General features: G+C 50.9%; 3 protein-coding genes across 3 annotated transcripts; 1 reads left to right on the forward strand and 2 right to left on the reverse strand.

Annotated features, from left to right (window-relative positions):
- Positions 1–1842: 1842 nt before the first annotated feature.
- AUEXF2481DRAFT_48168 (uncharacterized protein) lies at positions 1843–4154 on the forward strand (the record flags this gene model as incomplete). The annotated part of the gene is made up of 2 exons (XM_013484809.1): positions 1843–4020; positions 4080–4154. The coding sequence occupies 2 exons, from the start codon at positions 1843–1845 to the stop codon at positions 4152–4154; spliced, it is 2253 nt and encodes a 750-aa protein (XP_013340263.1).
- Positions 4155–4756: 602 nt separating this feature from the next.
- Positions 4757–6685, reverse strand: AUEXF2481DRAFT_8237 (uncharacterized protein; the record flags this gene model as incomplete). The annotated part of the gene is made up of 3 exons (XM_013484768.1): positions 4757–6021; positions 6073–6191; positions 6240–6685. The coding sequence occupies 3 exons, from the start codon at positions 6683–6685 to the stop codon at positions 4757–4759; spliced, it is 1830 nt and encodes a 609-aa protein (XP_013340222.1).
- Positions 6686–9273: 2588 nt separating this feature from the next.
- Positions 9274–11148, reverse strand: AUEXF2481DRAFT_48169 (uncharacterized protein; the record flags this gene model as incomplete). Its single annotated transcript, XM_013484810.1, has 3 exons — positions 9274–9410; positions 9453–10989; positions 11029–11148. 3 exons carry the CDS (start codon positions 11146–11148, stop codon positions 9274–9276), a joined length of 1794 nt encoding a protein of 597 aa, XP_013340264.1.
- Between the last annotated feature and the right edge of the window lie 134 nt (positions 11149–11282).

Genomic DNA, 11282 nt, shown 5'->3' on the forward strand with positions numbered 1-11282 from the left:
TTTGCTGTAGGGGTTGCGCTGGATGGCCTGTGTCCAAGCGCAAACCACAAGTGGCTGGGAGAGTGGGTTGTCAGGAGCGATGGACGGCAAGGATTCGTTTCACGGACCTGTTGACCTCAGCCTCAAGATCCGGATTTCGTGTTTAGCTACCTCTAATTCATGCATGTCATTTGGCCAATCAGGCTTGTCTCTGACTTCTGTAACACTTAACCCCGTTCTATCTGCCCGCCCGTTAGATCCCATCTCCATCCGGTGCTCGATACTTCTCATGCTGCATGCAAGACCAGAGTGGACAAGTCACGATGCATTTTTCACACGAGCAAGCCGACAGCCAGCCGACTCCGGGCCGCCTAATGGCATTACTTGCTGTCAAAGAAGGCTGGGAACGAAAACCCTGACTCTTGACTTTACCTGACAGGTGAGAGCACAAGCCAGAGAAACTACATGGGTCTCGTTCTTTTCTTCGTCTGCAATTTCGGATTTGGCGCGATTCACGAATGACGACTTGAGAGATCTGTGGCGTGCGTGGCTCGCCAGCAGGTTTGGAAGGAGGGGGAGCAGTCCGCAATCAAGGTGAGATGACGGAGCACAGCCACTTCGGCTAGCCACATGGATTGACGCGATCTCGATATGGTCGAATGGCGGTGCCGTCCGACATGCGATGACAAAATGCTTGACTTGCATGGAGCACGAAGAAGGTTGCTAACATGATGCAAACAAATTTTGATTCGGGGTGGGGATGCTTTGCATCCGGTCACCAGCCCCTCACATCACAACCGTCATATCTAGGGCCCGGCTTCCCAAAGGCATGGTTATGCATATGACGGCAGATGTTTGATATAACGGTATACCGGGCAGATGGACAAATACTAGTCTGCAACACCTTTCGTGGCGACGTTGCGTTTCGGCTTGTTCTAGATTAACAGCAGCAGTACCAGGCGAAGGTCTCAGAAGGCTGGGTTTGTAGGCATGTGAAGCCTACTGCGAGTCGTACCAATGGAGCGGGGTCTTCTTATCACACGGCATAGCAGCAGCAGAAGTTCACAGCAGAGCGATATGATGGTACAAAGAGTGGTCGGGAGGCACAGAGTCTGATTGAGTAACTAGTCAAGCATGTGCCTCTTCTTGAGACGGCCCTTGTACATAGCATACCCACTCAATCAGCTCGGCGACATGATTAGATCGTGGCTGGAGCAAGCAAGTGCTTGGCTGCCTACGTCAAGAAGGCACAATTGCTCGATATGACATGCTGGCCGCGTGTTCAATGAGCTGGAAGTCGCGCCGAGCTTTATACACTAGGATGTGAGAGATTTCTGGAGTCAGCCGAGCCGGCAGTCATGCGATGGAGTCGAGGGTACCGATGGAGTCGGGGGGTACATAGACGGGGAATAGACTTGTTGCTATAAAGGCCTGGGTCCAGAGGTTGGCAGAGTGGATGCTCTCTCGGTCTCGCGCGCCAAGCCAATCATTCGCGCGTAAATTCGCGTCGGTGGATTGGCTTCGCGTTGTTAGCTTTCGCATCCAAGTCCCACTCCCTGCCACCAGACCCGTCATACCCACAACCCATCAATCTTTTCCAAGCAAGCTGCCGTGTGTCGGACAATTGTAGACTAGAGGAGATCAGAAACAGTCATGGCGCTCCTTACATACCCCTCTCTGATCAATTACGAGGAGCAGCAAGGTTTGTTTTGACCCAGGACCCCTACGCAAACAAAGCACTGAACAAGTCGAACAGCTGCTTTCGAGGACTTTTTGCGCTCATATAAATCATCATCGACCGAGGCCGAGGATGCGCTGGACGAATTGAATATCAACGACAATGACAATGATGAATACGATCTCATGGATGAGAGGGCAGACGGAGCTGCACAACAAAGACGGTCAAAAACAAAGTACATGGACCGCTTGCAGCGCATAGCAGACAGGCAGGCCGACAATATCCTGATCGACTTGGACGACTTGAAGCAATACGAGAACGCGCTAGAAGACGGCGGCGCATCACTGAAGCTGGTGTCTTCAATCGAGCGCAATGCACACCACTACATTGACATTTTCTCGCGCGCCGTCGACAAGCTCATGCCACAAGCCAACACCGACGTCAATTTCAAGGACGATGTCATTGATGTGATTCTCACTCAGAGACAGAACGCGAACCGTGTCATGCAACAAGCCCTCGAAGACGCCATCGACAACAACGCCCCCGACTCCTTCTTCCCTCCCGCCCTCACCCGCCGCTACACGCTCAACTTCAAGCCCGTCACCCCCTCGGGGTCAAGCGATGGAAAGAGCAGCAAAGCAATGGCAGTTCGTCAAGTGCGCGGCGAACATCTGGGCCACCTTATCACTGTTCGTGGTATTGCAATCAGAGTGTCGGACGTCAAGCCCGCTGTCCTGGTCAACGCATACTCTTGCGATCGTTGTGGTCAGGAAGTCTTCCAGCCCGTCACGACAAAGCAGTACACGCCCATGGTACAATGTCCCTCGGATGCTTGCCAGAAGAACAACGTCAAGGGCCAGCTCTTGCATTCAACTCGCGCTTCAAAGTTCCTGGCTTTCCAGGAAGTCAAGATCCAGGAAATGTCGGATCAAGTCCCTGTTGGCCATATCCCTCGTCAATTGACCATCTATTGTCACGGCTCTCTGGCCCGCCAAATCAACCCTGGTGATGTTGTTGACGTTGCTGGTATCTTCCTTCCTACACCGTATACCGGTTTCAAAGCTATCAAGGCCGGTCTCTTGACAGACACCTACCTCGAGGCGCAATACGTACACCAACACAAGAAAGCATATGAGTCAATGGTCCTTGCTCCTAGCACCGTCCGTCGTATGGCCGATTTGGAACAGTCGGGTCAACTCTACGAGTACCTCAGCAGGTCTATCGCTCCTGAAATTTTCGGCCATCTCGATGTCAAAAAGGCCCTTCTCTTGCAACTGATTGGAGGTGTGACGAAAGAGATGGGCGATGGTATGCGCATTCGTGGTGACATCAACGTCTGCTTGATGGGTGATCCCGGTGTTGCCAAATCGCAATTGCTAAAGTACATCACCAAGGTCGCACCACGTGGTGTCTACACAACAGGTCGTGGTTCAAGTGGTGTTGGTCTCACTGCTGCAGTCATGAGAGATCCCGTAACAGACGAGATGGTTCTCGAAGGAGGTGCCCTTGTCCTCGCAGACAACGGTACCTGCTGCATCGATGAATTCGACAAGATGGACGACAGTGATCGCACAGCCATCCACGAAGTCATGGAACAACAAACCATTTCCATCTCCAAAGCCGGCATCACCACAACCCTCAATGCACGCACTTCCATTCTCGCAGCCGCTAACCCGCTATACGGTCGCTACAACCCTCGCATCTCCCCCGTCGAAAACATCAATTTACCAGCTGCTCTGCTGAGTAGATTCGACATTCTCTTCCTTATTCTTGATACACCTTCTCGTGACGCGGACGAAGATCTCGCTCGCCATGTCACTTATGTGCATATCCACAACGCTCATCCCGAACCTGCAGGCGGCGGTCTCATCTTCTCGCCCAACGAGGTCCGTCAGTGGGTCGCTCGCGCCCGCTCTTTCCGCCCCACAATCCCCAAGGTCGTCTCTGAGTACCTGGTCGGCGCTTACGTGCGTCTGCGCCAACAACAGAAGAGGGACGAAAGTGCGAAAAAGACATTCACACATACCTCACCACGTACACTGCTTGGTGTCATGAGATTATCACAAGCACTTGCACGTCTGAGATTTGCAGAAGAGGTCATCACAGATGATGTAGATGAAGCTCTTCGTCTTACCGAAGTCAGTAAAGCGTCACTTTATGATGACGATCGCAGTCGTCGTGGAGATATGAGTGCGAGCTCTCGTATCTTTAACCTTGTGCGAGGTATGCGTGAGAGTGGTGCTGCTGCTACTGGTGAGGGACGTGGAGAACTTGATCTGCGTCGTGTGAGGGAAAGAGTTCTTGCGAAGGGCTTCACGCTTCAGCAATTGGAGGCTTGTTTGGATGAGTATTCTGATCTTGATGTGAGTGTTTCCTTTACTCATGCTTATTGGATGATCTTGATGCTGACGATGTTTTACAGATTTGGCAGACCGCTGCCGAGGGCACTAGATTGGTGTTCATCGAGGCTGGAGACGATATGGAGGATGAAGAGTAGAAAGCTACTCATAAGTACAGAAGGAGCGATATGGAAATGGCATTCTGCATGGTTCGAATTTTGGGTTGGTGCTTTCGTGTTGCGAGGAGATGAGTGTTTCTTCATGCAATAAAAGATACCTGTATTATTTACAATCCGATTATTTCTTCAATGTACCCCAAAGCCACGAGACTTGACATGGATGGAAGGTCTGATGAAATTGTACACCGATCTGATTAAGACGACGGTCACCTATTGGTTTACTACAAAGTCAATAGATAATTTTTACATTTTCTACCAAATAGCCAACAACTTCTAGGAAAGTGTAAGCTATGAGATATTGGTTTGTTAGGTTAGGTATAAGTGATTATCAAGCCATATAATATAATTGTCATGTGGCCTAGTCCTTCTTATACTTGTGCAATTTTGTTAATGCGATAGCCTCAAGATATGGTCATGTCAATCGGTCCTTGGAACACTTTGACAGCTTTTCCAATAGATGTGTAGAAATAGGTAAGAAAATATTGCTTAATAGACTATTTAAAAAAAAAAAAGACTTCTGTAGACTCCTCTGTCGGAAACAAGAATTTCCAGAAATCGAGCAAAATACGAAATTATCAAGTCTAAGAAGACAAGTTGGGAAGCTTAACCGAAACTCCTGGTTGGATCTTGACGATCGCACCAGGGATGACAGGAACGGACTCGTTGGTGAAGATTGTGTCTGTATCTCTGGCCTTGAGCTTGTGTTGCGAACCGCCGTTATTACCACAGCAATCATAGTATAACTCGCACTGGTGGTTGATGGAATAGTAGATACCTGCGTCAATGCCATAACCACTGAAGCAGCTGTCAACATCAGGCTGGAGGAAACAAGTTGCAGGCATGGAGCACGATGATCCATCTGCGCATTGTTCAGAGTAAGCGTCATTGGGGTTGAGCACACAAGCAGTTGCAACTGGAGGTGCTGCTACGGTGGCGGTGCTGACTGTGGTCGTAACCGAAGTAGCTGCAGTGGTGGTAGAGGTAACAGTAGGGCTGGTGACCACCATACTGCAGGCGCTAGAGAGAACAGACGGCTGATACTTTGAAAGCCCAGCCGGAGTAGTTTGGGCAGCTCTCTTGTAAATGTAAGGAAGATTCGTTGTAGGAGTGACTGTGTTTCTTCCCTGAACAGTGGTAACAGTGGTAGTGGTCGACACCGCAGTGACGCTACTCACGGGAATTGAGTAGCCAAGGAGTGTGCTGCAGAAAGGCTGCAGAGAAGACCACTTGATATCAGCAACAGCTTGATAAGCGGCACCCTGCGAATCGCCGACAGTAGGGCTGATGCCGGGGTTTGACTTCGGATATCCGAAGCTGTACGAGACAAGGTATTGATCCTTTCCTCTGAATTGCCCGCCGTTGACTGCGTAGCTCTTGTCCCAAGCCTCGGTGTACAGAGCACAGTACTGTCCCTGAGGGACAACAGATCCATCGGCCTTGTGTGCGGTCAAGACGTAGGTATTGAAGAAATTGCAGACCTTGTAGGGAGTGCCGTCCTTAGGGGCAGTGGCCTTGTTGTATGCAGTCTGAGCGTCGCAGTATTTAGAGCAAGAGCTTACATCCCAGGTTGTGGTGAAGATCTTAGATCCCATAAAGGTGTTGTAGCCCTGAGCATCGTAAGGCGCGTTGATAGCGAATTTGCCATAAGGGACGCCGGCCTGGAAGCCATCTGGCGTGGCGATCTGGTTGCTGACGTAGCCGTTGGACCCAGCAATCGCAACAACGAACTTGCTACGAGGCTGACCGACGTTCACGGCCGTATCTCCGGTGACCGCAGACGCCCAGTAGACACACTTGATCATGGTGACCGAGGCTGGATTGGGGCAGCCTGCATCATTGGGGTCGACTGAGATGTTGAAGTCAGTATGCGTCTTGAATCAAACAATGAGTGACGTACCGGAAGGGTCGCGCTCGAAGTAAATGTTGACTGAGACGCAGCCATCTACGGCAGAGCAGCGACTGAGACATTTGGAAACATCATAGTCGTCGAGAGTCGAGAATCCTAGGTAGCCGAAGCTGGTCTTCGTCAGCCGATTTTCTCTAGAAGAGGACATTGAGGCTTACGCGTTGTTGGAACCTTGCTGGGCAACGAATGATCGGGTGTAGCCAGACGGCGCAGCTGCGACGGAGGCAACAGAAGCATAGTAAGGGTTCGCAAGAAATGCAGAAGCATTGTCGGTGTCTGGGCCAGGGGCGTATGTGGGAGCAGACGTTGCTCCGGCGGGTTGAGGCGCACAAGTGGTGGCAGCAGCTCTCTTGAGGTTAGAGACGACTGCGGTTGCCGAAAGAACATCACTAATCTCGATGCTGACCGAAGAGACAGCAGCTGTGGCCTCGGCGACGACAGCAGCGGTGTCGATGGCCACAATCTGTGCCGTTGCAGTGGGATCTTGAGTGAAAGTCGGGTCTGGTGCGGCCAAGACCATATCAAGATCGATGTCCTGGGGACGAGGCAAAGCAGCAGCCAAATTGGCCGCTAAAGCAGGTAGAGCATAGGATAAGAAACGCATCTTTTTGATCCTGGATGAGATTGGATTGGAACGGAAGATGAGTGTGATTCTGAGAGGTATCTGCTGAAGATTGCCCACCTTATATACCACAGTGCTCCCTCATCTAGACTCTGGTATAGAAAAGATCTCGGCTGCATCGAGCACTAGAAAATGCCCTTGCGAGCGGCTTGAAGGTAAAACTCACCATTTGCGCCATAGAGATATGGACATCAGCTGAAGATTTTATGGGCTTGACGGGCTTTGAAGGGGCTCGAGGGGACTTGTCGATTCGAAGGATCAAAACCTTAGTGTAAGGAGTACCTCGGTACCTGGCGTAGAAGGAGACCGTGTTGGACAAGAGCGTGATTCTTCCAGCTCGGACTCGGCAAAATCTCGTCCGAGAATGGCTCGCATCATAAGCTGACCGCCCATGGGTAGTCTCATTTGCGGCTGGAACGTCCCTGCTGGTTCGCTTTCTGTTCCTGCAGGAGACCTGTAATGATGTAGAGCAAGCAGCCAAATTTCTTCGACGACTGCGACAACAACAAACCCAACAACACCCGTTCGTTTCCAAGCCAAAATCGCGTTCGAACGACGATGTCGTTAGAGTGGACTCACCCCGCGACGCGACCGGCTGTCGTGCAACCTTAGCGCGTTGTCTGCCGTCCCCATGGGTGAGACACGGGACTTGAGGCTGGATCATCAGCTCTCGTCCACCCGACTTTCACTCTGCAAGTGTAGCTTCCCCGGATTCGATTTATTGATCACGATGTGGTGAGGAGGCTCGAAGCGTCCGACTCACTAATACGTATCTGGACTAGAAAGATGCAGGACAATTGACCTGGGCTGAAATCTAGTCTCCGGATGCTTGTATCAAAATTTCAATCAAGCGTTCTGTCAAGTGCGGTGCAAGGTCTTGGTATGTTTCTCCCTGCACGATTGCTTAGCCCCGGTCCTCGACCCGATGCGCGACAAGTTGACCTCTTGAGCATCTGTTCCACGTGCCTTTCAATGCCCTTCTTGCGTCCTGCTAGCGCCTGACCCTTGCATAGTCATCGAAACCAAAACACCGCCTCAAAAAACAAGACTGGGTGAATTTGTCGAGGTCGCAACATACAGCTGCACTTCGCAAGGTTCAGTCTCTCAATTGACTTTTGAGCACCCAAATTGCACCCTCGAGCATGACTGGATCGTACGCTGGACACATTCTGCAAGGTACTTGGTACAAAGATGCGCTCTTTCGATAGTCTGTGCTATCTTCAGCAGCTGAGTCCGCGCGGCCACACCAGGAGTGCAATCATGGTCTGTGAGGATTCTTGTCAAACAGTAAGACAAGGCTTCTACGGCAATAAGGTTGGCCTCAGACCTCTCAAAGACAACCCAGATTTGAGGGTACATAGCCACCTGTCCGGCAACAGATGCATATTTACGGGGAAAAAACTGCTCGAGCTGACGTTTGAGAGCAGTGCGAGACTAGAAAGATATCTAGACCATTCATTGATCACACTTGACTTTGTGTTTACGGTATACGAAGCATAGTATGCTCTTCAATGAAGCTTTCACGGTGATATCGAACAGATGCACCAACATTTCCCGAACACACACTTCCTAATCACTCGCTTCCCTCACATAAGCGAAATACCTCAAAAATGCAAGAGTTGACGCAAAACCGGAAAGGCCTAATGAAATGGGAACCCCTATCCCATGTGATGGAAGTAGGTAGCAGAGCAGCAGACGATGTACGTTGCCATGCCAATGACAAAGCGTCGTGCGTCGAAACACGGTCAGGGTTGTACCTTGAGCAAGCCTTGCAAACACATATTCCTTTCTACCACGAGGAATATTAGAGATATAGTGATTGATATCTGAGTTAGATACTCTAAATATTATATAGAAGAGGCTGTAAGCTTAAGGGAATGATTCAATGCTGTTTTGGCTTCGAAGACATGATTTTCTATTCTTGATATCGCAGATCTAGAACCCGACCTTGGAACCTCACGATATCACGACTAATAACTTGTTCCAGGCATAGTTGTGTATGACACTCCGATGGTATCTGATACGTATAGTACATCAGCCATATCTATACATCTGCCAACAAGCCGGGGAAAAGGGCGATTAGCAAGAGACATTTCTAGAGACGTACTCCCAGTCAATGAAATAAAGCTTCGAAAAATTGTCATACCAAATGACGTACTTGATGCATCCCACGACGCGACCAAGACAAGCCGTATCATGCAGATAACACACCCGGCCCGGCAAGCGATTACATGCTGAGAGTGTCAAAAAAAAAACAAGTCATCGAGAAATTCCCTTAAAAGAACCAAGACAGTATAGGATGAAGAAATGTAAACAGAGTAAAGAATAAAGCACAGTATTATGTTCCGGAAAAACCTCGAAACTACAGGGGAGTGTTAGGTATAAAGCGCAGTGTCATAAAGACTTTCTCGTCATGTCAAGGAATCAATGACAGAGAAAAATACAAGAAACGAGGAAAACAAAAACACATTAATATCGACCGCTTTCTCTCACCACCACCAATCAGAGCGATCCCGCGCTCTTTCTCTTTCACACACCATTACAACCTATCCTCCCATCTCCTCTGGAGATCAATCTCTAGCCTGCCCAGGTAAATTATGCTTCCAATGATCCAACCTCGCTTTCCCCTTGAAGCCAGCATCCTGCTTCAATTGATGCGCAAGCCCTGTTGCACCACCGCCAGCTGCATCTTCCTCTCCTGCAGCTTCTGCAAGAGCATCCAATTGTTCCTCATCAGAACTGCTAATACTACTCGCGTCGCTACCGGCCTGTGCATAGACGATCTGATCACCTTCTTTCTTTTTCTTGTCGCGTTGTGCCTTTTTCATGCGATTCATCTTCTGCTCGTCGGCTTGGCAGTCGAGGGTCTGGATGTGTAGACCTGGGAGGTTGGCGGCGAGGTATTTTTTGAGCAGAGGTAGCATCTTGGCATTGGGGCGGTATGTGCCACTGTCGTTGTCAATGACGAGTTGGTAGTGAGCGGGATCTTTTGGCGGTTCGTCGTTTGGAGGGCCATTGTCGAGGTCGTGAGGGGGATGTGATTCATTCGCACCGTCAGTATGTGCAGAGTCGCCATTCTCACTGCCCGCACTGCCAGAATCTGCTGCATCTGGTGGTGGAGGCTTGTTCTTGTATTTCAGTCTTCGGATGAAGAACTCGCCAGAAAAGGCAATGTACACGCTGACGTCGCTGTGCATGGTGTGTTTACTCAACATGTCGATTCCAAACTCCTTTCCGGTTTCTGTAAAGCGGAAGAGCGAGTCGAGGGAGAGGACGTAGGTGAAGATGCGGCCGCCTTCGTCGTAGTGGACGAGGTCGAGGAAGGCTTGTGTCATTTCTTTGCAGGGACCTTGGGGGAAGTGACCCCATTTTGTTGTGCGGTCGAAATTGTAGACTCGAGCGTGTTGGTGGTGCAGGGCTTTCGACAGGACGAAGCCGCGGACGCCGGTGGAGGTAAACATGGCCTTGACAAAAGGACGGAACTCGACGTAGCGGTGGTAAAGGCCATCAGGCACAGGACCGCGGAATTGGATCTGGTTGGCCTGGAAGTTGTAGCGTTCGGTCTTGTTCTTTTCCTTTTCGGACTCGGTAGCGCCTCCAGTGGGCTCTTTGCGGCCGGCGAGACGCCCGAGCATGGGAGCTTGATGCTTGATCCACCATGAAGGGCCAATAGTAAAGACGTGGCCGCCGTTGTCGATATCAGTGCGACCGAGCAGTTTGATACTGACGTAGAGGTCGCCGTGCATGGACTTGGCCTTGCTCATACAGGCAGCGACAGCGCGAATGGCATAGGCTCGCTTGCTACCCGAGCGCTTCATAATCTTATATGGCTGCTCTTCAATTCCAGGCCAGTTCTCGTTGATGTCATGGATCGAAATGTGAACATTGCCCAGTCTATCATCATGGTCATTCGGGTCCTCATCGTAAACGCGAGCCTTGAGCTTGAAGCCCGACGACGGGATGTTGCCGACAATCCAGTCAAAGTTCCACTCAGGGTCGGTGTTGCGACGGATGGTGGGGGTGCGCATGCGTAGCAAAGGGTCTTCCTTATGACGCTTTGGCATCGCAGTGTTGATCTGGGCTAGCACGAAGGGGTCCGATGACAGCGAGTTGACGTCGGCCATGGGCAGATTCGTCGCGCGGTGGAAGGTGATCTTGACGGTCCACCCTGGCGGCGCTCGCGGTACTGGTGTCGCATCGTAGCCTCCTGCAGGTTCGCCGTCCGTCGAGCCTTCTGCTTTGGCCTCGTCGCTGTTCGCTTGGGCTTCCTCCTTTTGCTGAGCGCGCTCGGCGTGTGAGTTGTCGTGGTGCGCATTTCCATTCACCAGACCCTGCTTCTCCGCGTCATGACTGTCTGCTGTGGATGACTGACGGTCGGCATCGAGGTGGATGGGCTCGGGCGCGTCGTCTCCCTTCTCGTGGGCACCGCTGTGCAGTCGACTCATGTCGGCGATAAACAAGATCGATTCAGTCGACACGCATGTGATATTGCGGAGAACGCTCGACCAGTTTGCACCTTGTTTCTAAAGATACCGATCGCTGCTGCTTGTTCAAGAGTGTGGCTATGCTGGCTACCTTA

This window comes from Aureobasidium subglaciale, assembly GCF_000721755.1.
Source record: "Aureobasidium subglaciale EXF-2481 unplaced genomic scaffold scaffold_26, whole genome shotgun sequence".
Lineage (NCBI taxonomy): Eukaryota > Fungi > Ascomycota > Dothideomycetes > Dothideales > Saccotheciaceae > Aureobasidium > Aureobasidium subglaciale.